The sequence below is a fragment of the Schistocerca serialis genome, chromosome 5 (assembly GCF_023864345.2).
Source record: "Schistocerca serialis cubense isolate TAMUIC-IGC-003099 chromosome 5, iqSchSeri2.2, whole genome shotgun sequence".
NCBI lineage: Eukaryota > Metazoa > Arthropoda > Insecta > Orthoptera > Acrididae > Schistocerca > Schistocerca serialis.
Window position 1 is genome coordinate 562,206,537 of NC_064642.1, and position 26,618 is coordinate 562,233,154.

At 43.0% G+C, this 26,618-nt stretch overlaps 1 protein-coding gene across 1 annotated transcript in view; it reads right to left on the reverse strand.

Moving 5' to 3' along the window:
* Window positions 1–26,618, reverse strand: part of LOC126482081 (facilitated trehalose transporter Tret1-like) — a 54,187-nt gene that overhangs the window by 14,029 nt on the left and 13,540 nt on the right. Inside the window, exon 2 of the mRNA XM_050106057.1 lies at window positions 7,242–7,650. Within this exon, the coding sequence (XP_049962014.1) occupies window positions 7,242–7,650 (409 nt within the window). The remainder of the gene's footprint in view (window positions 1–7,241; window positions 7,651–26,618) is intronic.

Consider the following 26,618-nt stretch of genomic DNA (forward strand, 5'->3'; position numbering starts at 1 on the left):
TAATGATCTGTACTTCCCTAGACTCTACCCTACACTCTAAGACATCCCAATGATCCCTCCAACTCCTCCTAGATCGAATTACATCTTGAAGTATTCAATGTTTCCTCAAGGTAAAATCTTCAAAATCTCTGGCAATACTTCTACAATGTACCGCCATCACTCACATCGTTACATATTACACCTATCGTATTAGTTAACGCAGTAAACTACCTCAACCTAATGCTCAACTGGCAGCGAATACTGGAATCCCACCTCTTTATCATCCAATAGGAAGATCACAATGGATAGTAACTACTGACTGGTTGAACATGCAAATCGCGCCCTATGCCATTATTGATTGGTTAACTGCTCTAATGTAATTCTCTCAATCCTTCCAACTGAATTTACACCATCTTCCCTGTCCTGCATTCTGCATCCATTTGTCTACCCCCTGTCCGCAAACTCGACTACAACAAGTACATTGTTTCATCTCTAATATACTAACCTGATTTCTTGTTGCTCCTATACCCTTACATCTCACCCATCCTCCATCGACACTACAGACCATTAAAATTGCTACACCACGAATATGACGTGCTACAGATGCGAAATTTAACCGACAGGATGAAGATGCTGTGATATGCAAATGATTAGCTTTTCAGAACATTCACACAAGGTTGGCGCAGGTGGCGACACTTACAACCTGCTGACACGAGAAAAGTTTTCAACCGATTTCTCATACACAAACAGCAGTTGACCGGCGTTGCCTGGTGAAACGTTGTTGTGATGCCTCCTGTAAGGAGGAGAAATGCGTATCATCACGTTTCCGACTTTGATAAAGGTCGGATTGTAGCCTAGCGCGATTGCGGTTTATCGACATTGTTGCTCGCGTTTGTCGACATCCAATATCGAATCGGTGGGTCCAGGAGGGTAATACGGAACGCCGTGCTGGACCCCAACGGCCTCGTATCACTAGCAGTCGAGATGACAGGCATCTTACCCGCAAGGCTGTAACGGATCGTGCAGCCCCGTCTCGAACCCTGAGTCAAGAGACAACAACCATCTGCACGAACAGTTCGACGACGTTTGCAGCAGTATGGATTATCAACTCGGAGACCATGGTTGCGGATACCCTTGACGCTGCATCACAGACACGAGCGCCTGAGATGGTGTACTCAACGACGAACCTGGGTGCACGAATGGCAAAACGTCATTTTCTCGGATAAATCCAGGTCCTGTTTACAGCATCATGATGGTCGCATCCGTGTTTGGCGACATCGCGATGAACGCACTTTGGAAGCGTGTATTCGTCATTGCCATACTGGCGTATCACCCAGCGTGATGGTATGGGGTGCCATTGGTTACACGTCTGGGTCACTTCTTGTTCGCATTGACGGCACTTTAAACAGTGGACGTTACATTTCAGATGCGTTACGATCCGTGGCTCTACCCATCATTCGGTCGCTGCGAAAGCCTACATTTCAGCAAGACAATGCACGACCGCATGTTGCAGGTCCTGTACGGGTCTTTCTGGATACAGAAAATGTTCCACTGCTGCCCTGGCCAGCACATTCTCCAGATCTCTCACCAATTGAAAACTCTGGTCAATGGTGGCCGAGCAACTGGCTCGTCACAACACGCCAGTCATTACTCTTGATGAACTGTGGTATCGTGTTGAACCTGCATGGGTAGCTGTAGCTGTACACGCCATCCAAGATCTGTTTGACTCGATGCCCAGGCGTATCAAGGCCTTTATTACGGCCAGAGGTGGTTGTTCTGAGTAATGATTTCTCAGGATCTATGCACCCAAATTGCGTGAAAATGTAATCACATGTCAGTTCTAGTATAATATATTTGTCCAATGAACATTCGTTTATCATCTGCATTTCCTCTTGGTGTAGCAATTTTAATGGCCAGTAGTGTACACTTACTCTGCTTCTGATCTCCCGACTTCATAACTGCATCCAACTCCTTGTCCCAGAGAATGACATCTATCTTGACATTTATCCACCCTATCAAATCCAAATCATCCTTCCAGTCGTATCATGTAATACAGCTCCCTACCTTCCTCTCTTCACTGACCCTTTCGTCATGATATCACAGCTGATTCTACAGCCCAGTCCCTTCTCTATTTCTGCCTCGTAGCATCCACTACCGTTCTGCCATCACATCTACAGCTCCAACCCACCAGACCCTTTTGTCATATACCCAAACGCAACGACACTACAGAATATCTAAACTTTCCAAAAATGGTTCAAATGGCTCTAAGCACTATGGGACTTCACATCTGAGGTCATCAGTCCTCTAGACTTAGTACTACTTAAACCTAACTAACTGAAGGACATGACACACATCTATGCCCGAGGCAGGATTCGAACTTGGGACTGTAGTAGCAGCGCGGTTACGGTCTGAAGCGCCTAAAACCGCTTGGCCCCAGCGGCCGGCCAAACTTTCCTTTTTAACTATGAAACGTACACTTTGAAAAATTATGAAAGACTGTGCTGGTAAACTTCTACGTTATTTGATGCAGAAACAACTCTGTAAAACACAAAGTACTCAGACAGTTTTCTCTTTACTTCTTCTGATCGTCACTAAACTGCCACACAATATTTTTAGCGCAACGCAGTCTGACTTTCAATAATCCCTACAAAAGAATGGCCCTGACTAACAATAACCTATACCTTTCACGAATCACTTACAAAAATCTTCGTTACTCGAACTACTGCAATACAGCGAGCGCCAATACTGCCAGCTAAATAAAAGATTCTAACTACTGAAGGCACTAACTACTGATAGACATAGTTAGCAAATGAATGATTTTGATAGAGAACAAACAATGTATTTATCTTAATAGTCTTCAAAAGTCATCACATATATATTATATATAAAAATTCATGACATCCATCTTTACAAATTTCCTTTTTCTAGTGGACACACGTCCAGATCGTCCGCTTATAGCAACTTCTCAAAACTTTGGCATCTCTCTCTCCGTATCCACCACTGCTGACGGCTCACCTCCAACTGCCCAACGCTACGCACTGTTCACATCCAACTACAATACACGCGAATTTTCCAATGAGTCCAACCAGTCACAGACTGCACACAGCGCAGTCAGCAATTTTCATACAGAGCACTACGTGGTGTTACCAAATTAAAAACCTAAACAGCCTACTAACAACTATCTCTTCTCTATGCACATCCTTCAAGTTTGTGTGAAATGTAGCCATTCTTCTTAAGACTGTTACCTTTCTGCACCATCTTATTATTTTTATTTGTATTTCATTATACAGGTTTCTTAATTCAGAATGTAAAGCGCGACAAATACATTTTAATAATTGTAAAAGCCTATCTAAAATTATGTCCTTTTGAATCACGTATTTTAATATGGCTTTGGCTGAAGGGAGAGACACTTCTATTGCTGAGGTAAGGGGGATGAAACAACACTTAAGAAAAAGCACTTTCAAAAGCATGAAGTTTGCAACTACTAGCTCATGACGTATGTCCTATGATAGTGGAAAGCACTTAGTGCAACTGAAAAAAGATTAGAGTTACTTTTCAACGAAAAAGGGATTATATTTTTAAAAAATGAATTGTTTAAAGATAAGATGAATGTTAATAATTATAGAGGGATCTCGCTACTACCAGTAGGATACAAAATTTTGTCAAGGAAATTACTTCAAATCGTGGAGCCAGTTCTGGATAAAAAAATAGGTGAATATCAAGCAGGTTTTAGACAAGGTAGATCCTGTGTTGAACAAATATTTAACCTGAAAACACTAATTCGTTACAGAATCTCAAGAGGCCAGAGATTTGCAATAGTATTTGTAGATTTCAAAAAAGCATACGACTCGGTAGATAGAGAAACATTACTGAAAGTATTGGAAGAATTTGGGGTCGATACGAAAACAATTCAAATTATCAAACAGACGCTAACAAACAGTAAGGCCAAAGTTAAATTTATGGGTGAAATTTCAAGGAAGTTCGAAATTAAAACAGGTGTTAGACAAGGTGATGGTTTATCCCCAATCCTCTTCAACTGCGTACTGGAAAAGATATTGAGAATATGGAAAGAAGAACTCAAAGGCACCAAGAATGACATCAGAATTGGAACAAAAAAAGAAAAAATAGAAGTGGACTGTTTAGCTTTTGCAGACGATCTGGCAATAATTACAGAAAACGAAGAAATAGCTCAGAACTACCTGGAGAAACTACAAGAAGTTTCGGCCAGAGCTGGACTGCAGATTTCATTTGAAAAAACCGTGTATATGTCTAATCATAGAAATAACAAGAAAAATCTTATTACTAAATACGGCAATATTAAGAGAGTAGAAAAATTTAAGTATTTAGGTGAAATAATTCAAGTGAATGGTTTAGACAAGAGTGCAAACCAGGCGAGAGCAAGGAAAATGGAATTTGCTTTTCAAAAAACCAAAGACATATATAACAAAAAAAACATTTCGATTCAAGCTAAATTAAGACATTATAAAACTGTCATTAGACCAGAATGCCTGTATGCATCGGAGTGCCTAACTCTTAACAAAAAGGGGGAAATAGAAAACGTGGAAAAGAAAGAAAGGAAAATTTTGAGAAAAATATTAGGACCGAGAAAGATTGGAGAAGAGTACAAGCTAAAGAGTAATAAGGAAATATACAAAACTATTGAGAAAGTGAGTGAGGCAATGCGTAAACGCAGACTAACGTTTTATGGTCACCTGTCGAGGATGGATGGAAACAGACTAACAAGAAAAGTGTTTGAACATAGTAACAGGAACGAAAAAACCAACAATAAATGGATACAGATGGTGAAAAAGGATTTGGCCTATTTTAATGTCACCCGTGAGTCAATCATGGACAGGGAAAAGTTTAGACAAATAGTGAACGAAATTAAGTGTTTTCCAGAAGAAACGAAACTAAAGAATAATAACAGGAAATGGTCGGAAGAGCGGAGGAGGAACCACTCGAAAATGATGAGGAAATATTGGGAAGAGAGAAAAAAAGATCAAAAAGCCGGGCAAGTGAATTGTTGAACGTGGTCCAAAGATGGCCGAAATCGAAAGAAGAAGAAGAAGAAGAATTGTTTAAAAAGTACTATCCAGTGGCTCTGTCGCTGAAGTTTACCTTGAGCCAAATTGACTGAGGAGCCCACATTCCTCGAACTTCGGACGACTCTCACTGATGTCAGTTATCTGTACGATTACAGAACATATTTGTTTCTTGGTTATAATTACTTTCTTGTAGATTCAGTGCTGATGTCTGCATAACTTGCACCAATTCTTACACACTGTTGATGATAGTTCGTAGACAGAGAATTAGAACAGTTATCTATAGATAATAAGCTGTATATGACTGATTGCTGTCCAGGGATGACATCTAATGTACGTAGCATTGAAGCCACCAGTTCCTCGATGCTAGCACATCATACTGGCCCCATTTGGTAGTCAGCAATAATTATTTGTTTTTAAGAATAATTACCATCAATGGTTCAGAAGAGATAAAGTTTGTGGAAGTAAAAGCAGTTATTGTGTACTTGATTGCTAAAATTCAAATGAAATGGATCAGTTATAATTAGCATTGCAATAAATGTTAATAAGTTCTCCAAGAACAAAATCCTTCACTACATAAAATAGCCACTCAACATGGAAATACGCTACTGGCCATTAAAATTGCTACACCACGAAGATGAAATGCTACAGATGCGAAATTTAACTGACAGGAAGAAGATGATGTGATATGCAAATGATTAGCTTTACAAAGCATTCGCACAGCGTTGGCGCCGGTGGCGACACCTACAACGTGCTGACATGAGGAACGTTTCCAACCGATTTCTCATACACAAACAGCAGTAGACCGGCGTTGCCTGGTGAAGCGTTGTTGTGATGCCTCGTGTAAGGAGGTGAAATGCGTACCATCATGTTCCGACTTTGATAAAGTTTCGAGTGTAGCCTATCGCGATTGCGGTTTATCATAAGGCGACATTGCTGCTCGCGTTGGTCGAGATCCAATGATTGCTAGCGGAATATGGAATCGGTGGGCTCAGGAGGGCAATACGGAACGTCGTGTTGGATCCCAACGGCCTCGTATCACTAGCAGGCGAGATGACAGGCATCTTATCAGCATGGCTGTAGCGGATCGTGCAGCCACGTCTCGATCCCTGAGTCAACAGATGGGGACGTTTGCAAGGCAACAACCATCTGCATCAACAGTTCGACGACGTTTGCAGCAGCATGGACTATCAGCTCGGAGACCATGGCTGCGGTTACCCTTGACGCTGCATCACAGGCAGGAGGGCCTGCGATGGTGTACTCAACGACGAACCACGGTGCACGAATGGCGAAACGTCATTTTTTCGGATGAATCCCGGTTCTGTTTACAGCATCATGATGGTCGCATCCGTGTTCGGCGACACTGCGGTGAACGCACACTGGAAGCGTGTATTCGTCATCGCCATACTGGCGTATGAATCGGTGTGATGGTATGGGGTGCCACTGGTTACACGTCTCGGTCTCCTCTTGTTCGCATTGACGGCACTTTGAACAGTGGACGGTACATTTCATATGTGTTACGACCAGTGGCTCTACCCTACATTCGATCCCTGCGAAACCCCACCTTTCAGCAGGACAATGCACGACCGCATGTTGCAGGTCCTGTAATGGCCTTTCTGGATACAGAAAATGTTCGACTGCTGCCATGGCCAGCACAATCTCCAGATCTCTCACCAACTGAAAACGTCTGGTCAATGGTGGCCGAGCAGCTGGCTCGTCACAATACGTCCGTCACAACTCTTGATGAACTGTGATATCTTGTTGAAGCTATATGTGCAGCTGTACCTGTACACGCCATCGAAGCTCTGTTTGACTCAATGAACAGGCGTATCAAGGCCGTTATTACGGCCAGAGGTGGTTGTTACGGGTAGTGATTTCTCAGGATCTATGCACCCAAATTGCGTGAAAATGTAATCACATGTCAGTTCTAGAATAGTACATTTGTCCAATGAATACCCGTTGATCATCTGCATTTCTTCTTGCTGTAGCAATTTTAATGGCCAGTAGTGTAAGTGTTCATTGCAATGTTCTTCATCTGTCACATACATGTCTCTCAATTTATGATCTGCTATTTTCTGATGGAGTGGGAAACTTAATTTTTGGGTGAATTTCATCGTATGTTTAATTAATGATGCCATATAATTTTATACTAACAAGCAAAACATCCATTATCAGTACAGCTGTCTGACGTGAGATCCAAAGTAAGGTGCAGCCCCTCACCTCGCTGCTCCTTGACGTACTTCTGCACAATGCCGAGCTCCTCCTGGATGGCTTCCTCAGACACGGCACCTCGCAGCCTCCTCAAGGCGCTCTCGGCTTCCTCGTCCCTTCCACGCAGAGCCAAGAAGTATGGTGACTCGGGCATCCACAGGAAGCCCAGCATGAAGAGGACTGGCACGGTGGCCGACACGATGGCCACGACCGAGTAGGACATGTAGGGGCCCATGCTGTAGGACACGAGGAAACCGACGCTATTGGCGAACTGGAAGACAGTGCCGAGCATCCCCCGCACCTTGGCCTCGGCCACCTCCCCCACGTACATCGGTACCAGGCAGATGCTGGCCCCAACGCCCAGACCAGCCACCAGCCGTGATGCTATCAGCATACCCGCCGAGCGAGCAAACAGCACCTGTCGGCCGACAACAAATGGTTCAAATGGCTGCAAGCACCATGGGACTTAACATCTGAGGTCATCAGTCCCCTAGAACTGAGAACTACTTAAACCTAACTAACCTAAGGACATCACACACATCCATGCCCGAGGCAGGATTCGAATCTGCGACCGTAGCAGCAGCGCGGTTCCGGTCTGAAGTGCCTAGAACCGCTCAGCCACAGCGGCCGGCGGCCAATAACAACAGTCAAAAAATTTGTTACCTTTTACTATGTTTCCTCCTCATTCCAGCTACTCATATGAACCAACACTGTCAGAGTTTATGTGCTCCAAATGAGTGCTACATGACATAATTAGTGCATGATGATTTTTCTTTTTAAAATTCAGTCTTGATCACACCACGTATGTTACAAGAACATAGGTGACCGGTTTCGGTCAAATCACATGACTATCATCAGACCTGTAATTTAATTTAGAAAGTAATAGAAACCTTACTAGATTGACAATAAAATATGACAAAATGGTTATAAGGATAAAATACAATAAGATGTGTTATACCCATGGCATCCTTCGAAGATGGTAGGTGGGGCACTCTTGTCAGCTGCTCCGATGTCAACTGATGCCAGCAAGTGACGAGCATACGCCTACCTCTCTTCCCTCCACCTCACGTCAACCAATCAGTATAAAATGGGCTTACATAATCGTCAAAACGTAAAAAAAAACAAAGTGCAATAATAGCATAAAATAGTTATGTATAATATATCTCTTTACAACCATGCAATTACTTAAATATTGTATAAAATATCAATTAAAAGCTTTAAAATAACTGCACAGACGATGTATTTTAAAGCTTTTAATTGATATTTTATACAATATTTAAGTAATTGCATGGTTGTAAAGAGATATATTATACATAATTATTTAATGTTATTATTGTACTTTTTTACGTTTTGACGATTATGTGAACATATTTTATACTGATTGGTTGACGTGAGGTGGAGGGAGAAGAGGTAGGCGGAGCATATTCGTATTTAAGCGTATGCTCGTCACTTGCTGGCACCAGTTGACATCGGAGCAGCTGACAAGAGTGCTCCACCTACCATCTTTTAAGGATGCCATGGGTATAACACGTCTTATTGTATTTTATCCTTATAACCATTTTGTCATATTTTATTGTCAATCTAGTAAGGTTTCTATTACTTTCTAAATTAAATTACAGATCTGATGATGGTCATGTGATATGACCGAAACCGATCACCTATGTTCTTGTAACATACGTGGTGTGATCAAGACTGAATTTTAAAAAGAAAAATTTTCAAAATTTTTGATCACTGCTCCAAAAACGTTTCTTAAAATAGTGCATGATGGATCTCAAACCACTTAATATTCTTCTATACCCCTAAATATTCACTCATTCATCGTGTTCTGTAAATATTAGGTTCGTACGTAAGTTTGTAGCATTTCTCCACAAGTTTAATAATCACAACAGATACACATAACAGAGACTTTAGTCATCAATAATACGTTCTCCCACATTATCTTCATCAGTATGCCAATTGTGGAGAAACTTTTCGATTTCACGACTGTAAAAATCATATAGCTTTGAGGCGAAAAACTCGTGGAGTCATGAACGGAGCATATTTTCTTCCAGAAAGGAAGTTCCTTCAAGGTTGTTTGATAGGGAGCAGAAAAGTTGCAAACCTGAGGGCGCAAGACCAGGTGAATAAGGTGGATGCAGAATGGCTTCCCGACCCAACTCCTGTATAGTGTTTTTTTTTTACGGTCTATTAGAATGCAGGCGGGTGTCATTGTGGAGTAGCATCACTTCTCGCACTCTTTTTGGTCGTTGTTCTTACACTGCTCTGCAAGATATCTCAGTTGTTGACAATAAATGTCAACAGTGATGGTTACACCTTGCAGAAGCAATTCTTTGTACGTTACACTGTCGCTGTTCCGCCAGATACATAACATTATCTTTTGTGGTTGCACGCACGTCTTTGTATGGGGAGCTGCTGCTTTGTTTGGGCACAGCAATTCCTTGCTTTCTCTTATTTTAGACAACATTTCTCGTCACCAATAACTATACAGGATAGGAGTGGTCGATGTTTGTCATGAGCCAGTTGATGACGAGGTAGCAGAGATGCTCCTAATTTTTGCGATTTTGGCTTAGAGTGTGCGGTACCCATACACCTGATTTTTGAATCCTCCCTGTTGCATGAATATGTAGCACCATGGTGGAATGATCACAGCTCATCACATATGCCAGTTCTCGAGTGTACTGGCGTAGATCATTGTGGATTAATGTCTTTAAGCGATCTTGATCAAACGCCGAAGATCTTCCTGAATGTGGAGAGTCGCAAATGTTAAAACCATCCTCCTTAAAACGAGACAGCCATTTTATTGCGACGCTCTGGCTAATGGCATTATCCCCGTACAGGGTGCAAACGTTTCTGGTTGCCGCCGCTCTTGTCATCCGTCTACTGAACACAAACAGAAAAATATGTCGGAAATGCTTCTATTTCTTCACTTGGCCACCCATGTTCTAGCACCCACGGCTCCATTCACTATCTCCTAATGAAAACTGACAATATGTAAATACATATAGCAACAGTGAACTATAAATAAAGAATCACAATCGATAGATAAACACATAGCAATCGGAATACCAACATGCAACACAAAAACGATACGAACTTATACACCATGCTAATACTATCAACAAGGAGAACCTTAAGGAACGTGGAACGAGTCAAGGTATACCATAGATAAAAAAATAATATTGAAACTATCTATACTTAATGTGTATGGTCTATTATCAGCAAAATATCACAATAATGCTCAATGTTACTCATGCTTATTACAGCTAAATGTAATCGAGTAAAGCAGAAAGAAAGTTGGTACTGTGCAAAATGCTGCTACCTTCTCAGTTTACTATACAGCTGCTGCTTACCTGCAATTGGTAGCTTAATATTACTTGCCTGCAATGGTGTTTCTCAAAGAAAATGAGTTCTATTTACGGGACAGTACTACTTGCCATGCAACTTTACAAGGAAGACAACTACTTGCCATGTAGGTGACAGAACTTTTCAATCGTAGAATCCAGATATTCAGAAACTTTGTAAAAAAAGGCCTAATAAGAAATATTTTTTTTTCAATTCTCAGTTTCATGTTTTATTGTAGACTAGAGCTTGTTGAATACCTTCCCAAGGGAGTTGTAACACCATTCCACAACCTAGACAAGGAGATAGAGCCTAGATGAAAAATATTTTTGTGTCTTTCATTGTGGCTCCACAGAATACCATACCATAGGACAACCAAGCTTCTAAAGGTATAACAAGCTGAATTGAGCTTCGTATGTTGACTCCGTTTTAACTTGGTATCCAGCTGGAAAAAATGGTTCAAATGGCTCTAAGCACTATGGGACTTAATATTTGAGGACATCAGTCCCTAAGGACATTCGAACCTGCGACCGTAGCAGCAGAGAGGTTCCAGACTGAAGCGCCTAGAACCGCTCGGTCACAGCGGCTGGTCAGTATTCAGCTGGACACCAAGTTATTTTTCACAATCTGTTTCATTGGCGTATGGCCATTAACGCCTACCTATGGTACTAACAGGTCACTATTGATGTTTTGAAATTGCATGAGACTTTGCGAGAATAAGGTACGATCTACCTGTATGCTTCTCCAGCTGAAATCTAAGCTGTGTCTGCTGGGGCTGAATTTGGACCCTAGATTATGGCACACTGTGTTAAGAACTGGTCTACTAACATTACTGTCATAGATTAAGCCCCGATTTGTTGAATCTATGCCTTGTATAGTAATGTTTATGACCCAATAAACAATTTCATAACTCCATCAGATCTTAAATAGTGAGAAAAGGAGCAGTTACAGTAGAATGCACCCTAACAATAAAACAAGCAGCTCGAAAATTACAAGTGTAGCTTATGTGACTGGGTCGTCTGCTGCCATAGCCTATTAACGTCAGATTTCGTCGTATTGTCCTAACGGATACGTTGGTCGTACGTCCCACCTTGATGTCTGTGGTTATTTCATGCAGTCTTGCTTGTCTGTTAGCACTGACAATTCTACGCGAATGCCGCTGCTCTCGGCCGTTATGCGAAGGCTATCGGCCACTGCGATGTCCATGGTGAGAGAAACGCTTGAAATTTGGTATTCTCTGCACACTCTTGACAATGTGGATCTCGGAAGACTAAATTCCCTAACTATTTCCGAAATGGCATGTCCCATGCATCTAGGTACAACTACATTCCGCGTTCAGTTAATTCACGTAGTACGGCTGTAATCATGTCGGAAACGTTTTCACACGAATGAGTTGAGTATACATTCAGCTTGATAGTGCACTGCGCTTTTTATACCTTGTGTACACACTACTAACGCCATTTTGTATACAGGGTGGTCCGTTGATAGTGACCGGGCCAAATATCTCACGAAATAAGCATAAAACGAAAAAACTACAAAGAACGAAACCCGTCTAGATTGAAGGGGGAAACCAGATGGCGCTATGGTTGGCCCGCTAGATGGCGCTGCCATAGGTCAAACGGATATCAAGTGCGTTTTTTTGAATAGGAACCCCCATTTTTTATTACATAAACGTGTAGTACGTAAAGAAATATGAATGTTTTAGTTGGACGACTTTTTTCGCCTTGTGACAGATGGCGCTGTAATAGTCACAAACGTGTAAGTACGTGGTATCACGTAACATACCGCCAGTGCGGACGGTATTTGCTTCGTGATACATTACCCGTGTTAAAATGGACCGTTTACCAATTGCGATCCTGGACGACATCATCCAAGTGTCCGGACCGTTCGCCGGATAGTTACGTTGTTTAAGGAAAGAGGAAGTGTTCAGCAACATGTGAAACGTCAACCACGACCTGCAACAAATGATGATGCCCAAGTACGTGTTTTAGCTGTTGTCGCGGCTAATCCGCACATCAGTGGCAGACAAATTGCGCGAGAATCGGGAATCTCAAAAACGTTGGTGTTGAGAAGGCTACATCAACATCGATTGCAGCCGTACCATATTTCTCTGCACCAGGAATTGCATGGCAACGACTTTGAACGTCGCGTACGGCTCTGCCACTGGGCACAAGAGAAATTACAGGACGATGACAGATTTTTTGTACGCGTTCTATTTAGCGACGAAGCGTCATTCACCAACAGCGCTAACGTAAACCGGTTTAATATGCACTATTGGGCAACGGAAAATCCACGATGGCTGCGACTAGTGGGACATCAGCGACCTTGGCGGGTTAAAGAATGGTGCGGCATTATGGGAGGAAGGATAATTGGCCCCCATTTTTTCGATGGCAATCTAAATGGTGCAATGTATGCTGATTTCTTAAGAAATGTTCTGCCGATGTTACTACAAGATGTTTCACTGCTTGGCAGAATGGCGATGTACTTCCAACATGATGGATGTCAGGCACATAGCTCGCGTGCGGTTGAAGCGGTATTGAATAGCATATTTCATGACAGGTGGATTGGTCGTCGAAGCACCATACCATGGCCTGCACGTTCACCGGATCTGACGTCCCCGGATTTCTTTCTGTGGGGAAAGTTGAAGGACATTTGCTACCGTGATCCACCGACAACGCCTGACAACATGCGTCAGCGCATTGTCAATGCATGTGCGAACATTACGGAAGGCGAACTACTCGCTGTTGAGAGGAATGTGGTTACACGTATTGCCAAATGCCTTGCGGTTGACAGACATCCTTTTGAGCATTTATTGCATTAATGTGGTATTTACAGGTAATCACGCTGTAACAGCATGCGTTCTCAGAAATGGTAAGTTCACAAAGGTACATGTATCATAGTGGAACAACCGAAATAAAATGTTCAAACGTACCTACGTTCTGTATTTCAATTTAAAAAACCTACCTATTACCAACTGTTCGTCTAAAATAGTGACCCGTATGTTTGTAACTATTACAGTGCCATCTATCACAAAGCGAAAAAAGTGGTCCAACTAAAACATTCATATTTCTTTAGGTACTACACGTATATGTAATAAAAAATGGGGGTTCCTATTTAAAAAAACGCAGTTGATATCCGTTTGACCTATGGCAGCGCCATCTAGCGGGCCAACCATAGCGCCATCTGGTTTCCCCCTTCAGTCTAGACGAGTTTCGTTCTATGTAGTTTTTTCGTTTGACGCTTATTTCGTGAGATATTTGGCCCAGTCACGATCAATGGACCACTTTTTATGTGCATATCGCCATCCCATGACTTATCACCTCGGTGTAGTCAAGCAAGAAGACGGTATGTTTATTACTAATAACGCAGGAGAGCTGTTCATGATTGAGCTTTTTCATTCTCTGTACTATGAATAATCATTCAATAGACAAAGGGGATGTTGCCAACAAGTGAGTTCAATATGGCGCTACACAAAGCGTGCATCAGTACCGTATTGCATACGAAAATTAAATAAATGACTTGGGAGAACAGACATGAAGGACAGTAATAGTGAACCGATACACTGTATTAACTTGAAAGTGGGCTAACAGGAACATGCAATGCGTGAGAATCACAATACACATGGACTTGAATCGAATTTCCAGCAGCCATAAAAATAGAAGTTTTCTGTGCACGTATCCCAGTAAGACAATGAATAATCTAAAATATATGAAAGAATGACGATAATGCATCGGATTGAGTAACTACGACAAGATCCTGTAATAAGGTTCCATTTTATGAAGAATAAACTACCTCTGTGCTTGTGCAACATCGCGTGCCTAGGCAGAGATCACGTTTGCAGTTCATCATCAATTCAGCATTCGGAAAGTTTGAAAAATACATGTATGAAAACGAGTATCACATGAGTTAAATGTATTAATCGTTGACTACTAACAGCCTCTGCAAATAACTGCAGCAGTGTCACCAAAAGATCTCTAGAACTGCAGCTACCACCTCCAAATTGCTTCAACTTCCTCGCTTTGGCGTGAGGGGTAGAATACGAATTCAAACACTCTCAGCCACATGGACAACTTGACGGCGCGCTACTTTCATTGGTTGAAAGCAAGTCGAACTCGCCAGACGTGAAACACATTACTTCAGGAGTGTCTCACAGAGAGATGACTGGGAGATCTTGCACTAGCTGTCCATTACTGACTACAGGATATCTTTGCGAAAAGTTTGCAAAGACCATTTCGTAATCCAAAGAAATCAAAACTGTGAATAAATTGAGAGTGCCATTTACACTGATCAGCCAGAACATTATTATTACCAACCTACAATCAATATACGAGGGTGAGTCAAATGAAACCTTAAATTTGTAATAACAAATCGAAATTTCGCGACGTTATCCTGTAAGTTGGTAAGCGTGCTACAAATAGCGTGCAGAATGGCCTGCAGGTGGCAGCATAATGCAGATGCACACATACTGTCGCAGTATCAGTATAAAGATGGCCGCCCCACTTGCGACTTGCACCAGGGAAGAACAGCGTTCTGTTATTCGGTTTTTGCGTAGTGAAGGTGCGAAACCTATTGAAATTCATCGACGAATGAAAGTTCAGTACGGTGTTGCATGTTTGTCACAGCAGCAAGTCTACGAATGGAGTAGGAAGTTCGCAAATTGTGTGGCTTCAGTGGAAGATGCTCCCCGTTCAGGTCAGGCACAACGAGTTGTGACTCCACAGAACATTCCAGCAGTAGAATCCATTGTGAAGGAAACCGCCGAGTGACACTGAATGACATTGCAGCATGTTTACAGATTAGTCATGGGTCAGCACACCACAATGTGCATGATGTGCTCCAGTTTTACAAAGTGCCTGCAAGATGGGTGCCACGGCAGCTGACTCCTCAAATGAGAGAACGACGTGTTGATGGTTGTGAAGAACTTCTTCGGCGCTTTGAACGAGAAGGTGATGGCTTCCTTGCAAGAATCGTTACTGGGGACGAAACCTGGGATCACTTCCAACCAACCGGAAACGAAGAGAACGAGCAAGGAATGACACCATTCCCCATCACCAAGTGATTTCCGTATGTTTGGACCACTCAAAGACGCAATGGGAGGAAAGAAGTTCCGTTCTGATGAAGAGGTACGCCACGCGGTGCATGAGTGGTTGCGCGGACTACCAAAACAATTTTGTTCTAAAGGAATTTACGCACTTTGTAAGCGCTGGAGGACTTGCATTGTGCGTGAGGGAGATTATGTTGAAAAGTGATACAGCTTTGTACCACTTCTGCACAATAAATGATATTTAAAAAAATATTTAAGGTTTTCATTTGACTCACCGTCGTAAAACCGTACAGAAGATAGCAGCGTCGCTTGACAAGGAATGGCTGCTAGTCAGACCCACGCACGGTACGTGTGGTATCAGTGAGCGTGCTGTCTTGTGTGTAGAATGGGGAAGGCGCGCGATCTATCGTAGTTTGACCGAGGGTAAATTGTAATGGCCCAGAGGCTCGACACGAGCATTTCGGAAAGTGTACGACCTGTCGGGTGTTCTAGGAGTGTTGTGGTGAATGTCTGCAACACGTGGCGAAACCAAGGTGAAACCACGTCCAGACGTTGTGGTGTTGGACGGCCACCTCTCATTACAGATGTCGGACGTCGTAGGCTGGGCAGACTGGTGAACAGGACAGGCGGCAAACTGTGGCGAAACTACCATCAGAATTTAATGCTAGGCAGAGTACAAGTGTCAATTATTCAAAACAGTCTTAATCGCATTTATTATTATTATACCGTCAACCGGTCTCAACCCGACGTAGGGGTCATCTTCTGGGCGTTTACACTGTGAAATTATAGATATCCGTCAGAAAGACTCCATTATACAACAGCTAAAATTACGTAAATTTAAAATATGTTACCCATTGGTCGACTGCTGGTGGTGTCACTCCTGTCTACATAACGGCAGGAAACTATGCGAGACTAACCCTTCGTATGGGCTTAAATAGCTTGCTGAGATCACGTGAATAGACGGCAACACCTCCAGCGGCGATCAACGGCTTTTAATGCAGTTTATTATATGTAATTACTAGTCACCTTGGTTTAACATAAATGTAAGTGACAGTAAATAACAGAAAACGAAACCATTCGAATTAAAAAGAGTTACAATTATTTATAATTAACACTATAACTTGATCGCCGCTGGGGGTGTTGCCGTCTATTCACGTGATCTCAGCACGCTATTTAAGCCCATACGAAGGGTTAGTCTCGCATAGTTTCCTGCCGTTATGTAGACAGGAGTGACACCACCAGCAGTCGACCAATGGGTAACATATTTTAAATTTACGTAATTTTAGCTGTTGTATAATGGAGTCTTTCTGACGGATGTCCATAATTTCACAGTATAAACGCCCATAATATGACCCCTACGTCGGGTTGAAGCCGGTTGACGGCATAATAATAGTAAATGCGATTAAGACTGTTTTTGAATAATTGGTTAATCATACTAATCGCTGCTTCATCTCCACAAGCATGTTGTCCAGAGCACAAGTGTGTCTGATTACACAGCGCACCGGACGCTCCTAACAATAGGTCTCCACAGCCAACGACCCATCCATGTGCCAATGTTAACACCACGACATCGGCAACTGCGACTGAAATGGCCAGGTGGCCATAGGCTCTGGACGCTGGTGCAGTGGGAGAGCGTTGCATGGTCTGATGAATCACGATACCTTCTCCGTTCTGCCTATGGGAGGGCGCGAATCCGTCGTCTTCCAGAGGAACAGCTCCTTGACAGGCGTACTGCGGGACGGAGACTAGCAGGCGGCGGCTCCATTATGCTCTGGAGAACGTTCACCTGGGCATCCAGTGGAGATCGTACAAGGCACCATGATGGCCAAAGAGTATCGTGCACTTGCTGCAGACGACGTACGTCCCTTCATGACGATCATGTTTCTTGGTGGCAGTGGCAAATTTCAACAAGATAATGCGCCATGTCGTAAGGCCACGTGTGTGATGGAGTGGTTCGAGGAACCCAGTACGTTGTCCTCGATGGTGAGTGTTCATCGGAGGTGAGGGTGCCCCATGGAAGTGTGGTAGGTCCGCTGTTGTTTTCTATCTACATAAATGATCTTTTGGATAGGGTGGATAGCAATGTGCTGCTGTTTGCTGATGATGCTGTGGTGTACGGGAAGGTGTCGTCGTTGAGTGACTGTAGGAGGATACAAGATGACTTGGACAGGATTTGTGATTGGTGTAAAGAATGGCAGCTAACTCTAAATGTAGATAAATGTAAATTAATGCAGATGAGAAGGAAAAAGAATCCTGTAATGTTTGAATACTCCATTAGTAGTGTAGCGCTTGACACAGTCACCTCGATTAAATATTTGGGGATAACATTGCCGAGCGATTGAAGTGGGACAAGCATGTAAGGCAGTTGTGGGGAAGGCGGATAGTCGTCTTCGGTTCATTGGTAAAATTTTGGGAAGATATGGTTCATCTGTAACGGGGACTGCTTATAAAACACTAATACGACCTATTCTTGAGTACTGCTCGAGCGTTTGGGATCCCTATCAGCTCGGATTGAGGGAGGACATAAAAGCAATTCAGAGGCGGGCTGCTAGATTTGTTACTCGTAGGTTTGATCATCACGCGAGTTTTACGGAAATGCATCAGGAACTCGGGTGGGAGTCTGGAGGAAAGGAGGCGTTCTTTTCGTGAATCGCTACTGAGGAAATTTAGAGAACCAGCATTTGAGGCTGTCTGCAGTAAAATTTTACTGCCGTCAACTTATACTTCGCGGCAAAAGATAGGATAAGAATTAGGGCTCGTACAGAGGCATATAGGCAGTCATTTTTCCCTCGTTCTGTTTGGGAGTGGAACAGGGAGAGAAGATGCTAGTTGTGGTACGAGGCACCCTCCGCCACGCACCGTATGGTGGATTGCGGAGTATGTATGTAGATGTAGATGTAGAACACAGTGACGTGTTGCAATTGATATGCAGCCCCTCCCCCCACAACTGGCGAGATTTGAACCCGATCAAACACAGGTGGGATCTTCCTCCCCCTCCAGCAATTAACGGGAATTTGGTGATTTGTGTATGCAAACGTGATGGCAACTCGTTCCGGCGACTTACCAAGGAATTGCTCCCATGCTTATTTCTGTCGACATACCGGCTATTAGGCAGGTGGTCATAATGTTCTGGCTGATTAATGTAATAAGCATCATTCAGGTAGTATGCCTATGTCACCAACAAATATTACAGTCTTTGAACTACAATTTATAGTCTTTGGAAGGTCATTATGTACCTTCGAAATAAGAACGGACCCGTACCGATCCTCGCTGCACTCCATATGTTATGTTCTCCCTTTACGAGGATAGTTCCATGCCTGAGACACAGTCTGTCACTGAGAACCTCTGTATTCTGTTAAGATTCCGTTTACCCAAGAGGGATCCCATTAACGCCTTAATGCTTTAATATGCCAAGTAGAATTTTGTGATCCACACAATCATTAGCGTCTACAGAAACTTATACAGGGAGTGGGCGAGAAGTGAAAATTGCCTTTTTTTATACAAATGAGTTGGTCAGTTTCAAGACATGTTATACCCACAAGATGGTTCAAATGGCTCTGAGCACTATGGGACTTAACTTCTGACGTCAGCAGTCGCATAGAACTTAGAATTACTTAAACCTAACTAACCTAAGGACATCACACACATCCATGCCCGAGGCACGATTCAAACCTGCGACCGTAGCGGTCGCGCGGTTCCAGACTGAACCGCCTAGAACCGCTCGGTCACAACGGCCGACTACACGTAGGTTTGATTCAAGGAAAGCAGAAAGATGAATATCGAGTCATCAACCACGCTGCTGAACGAAAGTTTCTGAAGTAGCTTTTCGAAAAAAAAATTACTTGAAGCATAAAAAGTAAAATCCCCCAATTTTGGATTTGCATGTTTTTTGGATAAGTTTCTGAAGTGGTTTTTCGAAAAAAAACTACTTGAAGAATAAAAAGTAAAACCCCTCATATTTTGGATTTGCGTGTTTTTTGGCTAGGAAATTGTTCTCAAACTGGAGCAGGGGAGTTACTGATTAAAAAAACTGATTATTTCAAATTGTAAGGATCACATCGCAGCCTAATAATGAGGTGGTAATGTCCGTATTATTGCTCGCATTTACGGCGATAATTCGAAGTTGAGTTACTCGTTGTTCGAAGAATTTGCAGTGAGATACAACTGGTAATCTAAGTGTTCGAAATCGTCGCTTTATCCATAAACCATCTGTAGAACTATTTCGAAACCTTATGTGTTCATCCGCATGAAGTTCCTGAATTCCATGCAAGAAGATCGTGTCCAAGTCTTTGATTTTCAGAAGACTAAACCAGCAACCAGCAGAAAATCGAGTTCGCATCTATGTTTGATTCAAGCAAAGCAGGAAGTTTAAAGTTAGGTCATTTGCTGCGCTGCTGTAAAACGTTCTTCAGTAAGGAAAGTAAAAATGCGTCCCACGCTGCGTTTTACTCTATGCGTAAATAATTGAAAATCACCGGTTTTGGACTCGCATAGTTTTTCGCTGTGCGGTTGTTCTGACACGACTGCAATCAGTTCTGTGTCACGAAGGCAACTTGCATATCCGTAACTAGTTATCAGACGTGAGAAAGATCTGCTACATCTTCTAACTCTAGATACTGCTGCTCCCTCAAGTTAAGGCGATTGTTCGGTAGGTGGCAGTGCCATCGTTTTCACAGCTTCACTAATCGTGCGCCGTGTCGGCTGGTATCGACTGCGGTCTGTAGATCGTATCTCTTGTTCGTTTTACCTCTGCTCGCCAGACAGCGCTCTTGCGCCGCGTCTTCCGGTTTGAAACGTCTGGAAGGCGGCGATTTTGAAACGCACAGACACCGGGGTACGAGGAGGAAGGAGGTCGGTTGTAGGAAACGTGTACTGTCACGCGCCGGTGGTCGGTGTCTTCGCCGATTCGCTCTGAGGGAATCATGACAACGGGAACGACTTTGATTATGATTAGCTGAGTTCGATGGTCTGAAAGAACACATCTTTCCTGTTGTCGGACCATGCTGTCTGTTGTTACTGGCCTGCCCTACGTCTTTCTTCCCTGAGTCGTGAATACGTGCTTTGTGGGAAGTCTGGATCCCCCAGTGTGTGATGTGTATCGCTTATATAAATGTTTGAGCCTGACCACATATGTGTTCACTGTGTTGCTTTACTAAAAAGTACCTTTATTGTGGTCCCTGGGCTTGACGATTGGGGTGACAGGTTTTTATTCTTTGGTTTTAACAGAGTTATACTCCTTGCCAAATGATGCCTAACATTATTACTGTCATCGTTTGTTACGTGCGGTGGGAATTGGTGCTGACGTGAACATTTACGATTAACGTGCTCTTTTAATTATGCTTTAGATTCTGATCTGGCCACATCTATTATTATATCGGGTGTACTGCTGGTAGGCTGTAAAATTTTGTTTGACACCATTGGCTGTTGTAAAGAGAGATTCCCTGCCTGATTCTTGGAGCCTGATTGGGTCTGCGGGCCATCTTGTACTGGTATCTGACTGTTACGGTATTAACAGAACCGGATTGTAACCTGGAAGGAAGTTTAAAATCTTCTCAAACGATGTTTGTAGCTTGTTTAGGTTAATATACTTATTCTTGGCTCTCGGCAGTCTTTAAATTGTACTATTCTAGAAATTCCTAGTTTCATCCGTTAATCGCTGTTCGCCAGTTGTTGTTGTACCTTATTCTGATTACTTGTTCAGGTAACTTCTTGTTTCAAGTATGCTATCGTGCTATTCGACATGCTGGTGTTTCTAGACATTTTCTTGTGGCATGACTCTTATTTTACGAGCGCCCTGCTGCTGCCTGAGGGATCAGCTGCTGTTTTTGCAATCTATGCGTGCAATTGGCCCAGGGTGACAAGGGTGAGCGCAACGGTCACACGATATTACTGGACTGCATTTGGGACAGGCCGCTGTCGTTCCCTAGAGTGAAGCAGCCTTAATGGCACTGTGACTGCTGTTTGAATTAAATTTTTTCTTCTCTGGTTCGTGTGGGCCTAAATCTTTCAGAGTTCGCGTATTTTTGTCTTTTGGCTTGGATCCCTTTTCGTGCCGTGCCCTTTCTGTATCAAGTTTTCCCTTGTCAGCCAGGTCATTTGCTGGTTCTTGTATCGCTTGAATTTGCCAGCTATCTCAAAAGACTGTCTTCGATTTTAATTTGTAATTTAAAACATTTTGTTAACTTAGAGATTTAAATGTGTTTAAATATTTTACCAGTTACTAAATTTGTACTTGTCGTTGTTAAATTGGTTAAGCTATGGTGCTCCCTTGAATCCAAGGCATTCCACTCATTGTTCTAAGGACGACTGATTCAAAAAAAATATTTTATTGTGCTGTAATATTGTTGTTGTTTGTAAAAAAAATAGTTTATGCGGATCACTAGGCAAATAAGAAATGACGTCATAACCTGGGGCCTAGGCCTTCCATGAATTTCTGTTAATCCTTGCTGGAGTTCAATTGATTACGCAGAACATGGTTATTTCTTACTGGCTAAGGCGATGAGGCGTCGTCTTGCCTTCTCGACATCATTGATTGCTTCATATGTGAATTGCCTTAACCACTATTTTCTTGTTTCTAAATTTCACCGTATTTGTTACAGGAAAACACCACAGGAGGATGGAGTACAGAATGCCTTGGCGTGACCTATTTAAAGCAGGAGCAGCTTCAGTATGAGCTCAAGTTACAGCAACAGCTGATTGAGGGCACCGTTGGGGTACTGGCAGCAAGGCTATGTGCACCGTTGGGCAGTCCTGTTCATATTTCCCCTGACATCATCGGCGAAGTAAACAGATATCTACAGTTCAGGCTCAACTATTTCATTAGGACAAACGTCTCGCCGATTTAAAGTACCTTCAGCTTAGTAGCGAACAAGAAGATGTAGTTAATCAATTGCTCGGTCAGGTGAAAGAGTTACAAGTTAGCTCAAGCACATTGGGTTTAGATGGGGAGACGAGGAGTATGGAAGATGGTGGTCCCTTGCGAGTTGGTCGGATCAGGCTATCAGTGACATAAACGTTCAAATTTTTAATAGGTTCAAATTCTGAATAGATCAGTCCCCGACATGTTTACTAACTTACCGAATCCGAGTAAGGATTTGCTTCAGGATATTTCTAAACTGTCCTGTGATCATTTGACCCAGACTGAGAATATGATGCGTTTGACTGTTCGTTTTGAACTCCATGCCAATGCGCTACGAATTTCATATTCTGTTATATCTCGTTTATTATATCCCTTGACTCGAGAATTGTTGAGCGGCATGTTTTCCGAAATACTTTAGAGCTAGGGCACGTTGAATGAATTGAGAGGTCGTATGATAAAAGTGACGTTATCGTCTTGGGAATGAATTGGAGCGTGAACATTATTGGCAGGTACAGACACGTACCGAGATCTTGCCTGAGTATATCGAGCGTGTCCACATAGCTGTCGCCACTTTAAAGATGGGAGTCATGGAACATGAAAGTGTTTTAAGTATTTTGCAGGGAATGTGGCCGGACGATCATTCGCGTATTAGCTTTGAATGAAAGTCCACCATATTTCTTGAGCTGAATGAATTGGTATCCTCTATGGAGGCATTTAGGTTCACCGATAAGGAGCGTAACTGACTCGAAGAGCTAGAATCTGCGCGTCAATGCCGAGTTAATAAAACCCGTGATCCATCTCCTAACTCCTTGAGTCGCCGCGATCGCTTCTGATATGGAAGAGGGGGTCATTTCATGCGTGAGTGTCGCATCGAGAGAGGTCCAAGAGCAAGCCAAGGCCATTCCCTGTAAGCCTCCTGCTTGCTGTGCTAGCGTTCTCGCTCTTAACCATTCTTCGATTCCATACATATACATGCCCAACTCAATCAATGACATGTGTGTGGCCTTTTGGATTTGGATAATTCCGTTTCCTTATTGTACCATAATTGCTGCTTCTCAGGTTTCAGGTGGTAAATGGGTAGGTGTAGCCAGAGACAAGCGATGTCGAGGTAAATTATCTACTTGTAGCTTTTTTGGTCTATTAAGTTAGTCGTTGTAAGGAATGTATTTGTAACCCTACTTCTCGGTTGTGAATTTATTCAGTGGACTGGTTTCGTGCTGGATTTTGGTAGCAAGACCTTCGTCTTTAAGTTTTGTCTTTCAGAGAAGACAGCCCTTTGTTCTTGCCGTATTCTTAGCAATGTAAATTCGCTTAAATCGTCATTCCAAATCCATTGTGAGCCATCTGGGGGAGTTTGAGGCTAGGCAGGTGCTGAGTACCTCAGGCAACTAGCCTGATCTCTTCACTAATCAGTTTGGGGTCTCGGGCAGGATTCAGTACAATATCTGTGTAACTGATGATGTTCTGGTGTGACAAGCTTCATTTTGATTGGCCCACACCCCTGAAGTGGGGATATTGCGATAAAACATCAATCACGTGTTTAGGGATGGGGTTATTAGGCCTTCCGTATTATCTTATGCCTCCCCAATATTTTTGGTCCCCAAGAGACAAGGCAAGGATTGTTGATTATGGGGCACTTAATCAAAACATCATTCTGGAATCTGTTCCACTTCCTGACTGGCACAACTGTTTTGCTGTTGCTTATTATTACACGGTACTTGATATTTCCAGATACGGTTCACCTAGGATTCTAAGCATGTTACTGCATTTTGCACCAGTTGGAACCTATGTTTGTTGGCTTAGCTACTGGGGCCACTGTGCTGTTTCGCCTATTGTATCATATTCTGGGAATGCGTCAGTCACTACCTCGATGATGTGAAATTTAAAATCTTCCCGGTGAATTAAATGTTTCAAGAGATTTCGGGATTGCAGCAGATCATCATAAACTTCAAAAATGGTTCAAATGGCTCTGAGCACTATGGGACTTAACTTCTAAGGTCATCAGTCCCCTAGAACTTAGAACTACTTAAACCTAACTAACCTAAGGACATCACAAACACCCATGCCCGAGGCAGGATTCGAACCTGCGACCGTAGCAGTCGCGCGGTTCCGGACTGAGCGCCTAGAACCGCTAGACCACCGCGGCCGGCCATAAACTTCACTCCACAATATTTCGACTGGATTCCTGCCAGTCATCTTCAGGTGGGCCATCGAATACTGGCAACGACGTTCTCCGCTCCACCCTATATAGCGCGGTGAGAGTACTTTCGCGCATGTGTCGGTCACGGTGACAGATGGACCACACTGCCCCGGCGGCAGCGCCCCCACTGGTGGCACTACAAGGACCAACTGTCTTCAGCGTTGCCACTCCCCTCAGCCATCAAGTATATTGACATATTCGCCTGGAGCATAGCTTCGAGATGACGAGATTCCATCCATTATCCAGATAGTAACCGCTGATATGGTTCATTAGATACAGGGCTATTACAAATGATTGAAGCGATTTCATAAATTCACTGTAGCTCCATTCATTGACATATGGTCACGACACACTACAGATACGTAGAAAAACTCATAAAGTTTTGTTCGGCTGAAGCCGCACTTCAGGTTTCTGCCGCCAGAGCGCTCGAGAGCGCAGTGAGACAAAATGGCGACAGGAGCCAAGAAAGCGTATGTCGTGCTTGAAATGCACTCACATCAGTCAGTCATAACAGTGTAGCGACACTTCAGGACGAAGTTCAACAAAGATCCACCAACTGCTAACTCCATTCGGCGATTGTATGCGCAATTTAAAGCTTCTGGATGCCTCTGTAAGGGGAAATCAACGGGTCTGCCTGCAGTGAGCGAAGAAACTGTTGAACGCGTGCGGGCAAGTTTCACGCATAGTGATGTGAAAGATTCAGTGTTTAAACCTCCTCTACCAAGAAACGTGCCAGAACTCCGAGCTCGCATCAACAATGCTTTCGAACTCATTGATGGGGACATGCTGCGCCGAGTGTGGGAGGAACTTGATTATCGGCTTGATGTCTGCCGAATCACTAAAGGGGCACATATCGAACATTTGTGAATGCCTAAAAAAACTTTTTGAGTTTTTGTATGTGTGTGCAAAGCATTGTGAAAATATCTCAAATAATAAAGTTATTGTAGAGCTGTGAAATCGCTTCAATCATTTGTAATAACCCTGTATTTCACGATGCATACTTCAACGAATTCTTTTATAATGGAGTCCCAAAAAGATATGGCTGTGGCCAAAATTAATGTTTCATCACACTGCATTCAATGTCCGTTGGAGATAGATACAATGTTCTGCAATTGCAGATTTGCTAGATTGCAAAAGGCGAGTGCAACGTTTATGTTCTATGCAGCGTTCTCCCACTGTGCGTGTTGTTTGTCCTATATAGGCCACACCACACTGGCAAGATATTTTGCAAATTCCCGCCTTCCGTAATAAAAAATTATCCTTCACTGATTCCAGCAGGTCCGCAATCGTAGATGGTGGGCTGAAAATCGCTTTCACCTGAAAATTACTAAGGGTTCTCGCTATTTTGAAGGAAATATTTCCAACGAAGGGAAGAAAAGCTAAGGACTTTGCTGGTACGTTCTCCTCTTCGTCCACTTCCCAGATCTTGGTTTTAGCTGAGGATACCCTGTTAATTTTTCCGGGTAGCGAATCCATTGTGTCTGAACACTGCCTTAAATGTGCAAACTCTTTAGGCAAAAAATCTGCATCCGACACTGTAGAGGCTCTGTGTACAAGGGTTTTAAGCACAGTCACGGATGATGGCAACGTGAAGAGTGTAAGTACAAACCAGTGTGAGTGGACTTATGATAACCAAAATGTCCCAGAGATCTGTCACTCTTCTGCTCAACCAAAACATTGAGGAATGGGAGACAACCATCTCTCTCTAACTGCATAGTAAACTGAATGTTCTCATGAATGGAGTTCAGATGATGTAAAAACTCCATTAACCAATCTTCTCCATAGGGCTACTCTATGAAAGTATCATCCACATAGCTCAAAAAATACTTGGTTTAAGAACCACTGATTCAAGTGCTCTTTCCTCAAAATCCTCCATAGAAAAGTTAGCCACCAGAGGAGACAAGGGGCTGCTCATGATGACTCCGTTAATCTGTTCAAAATATC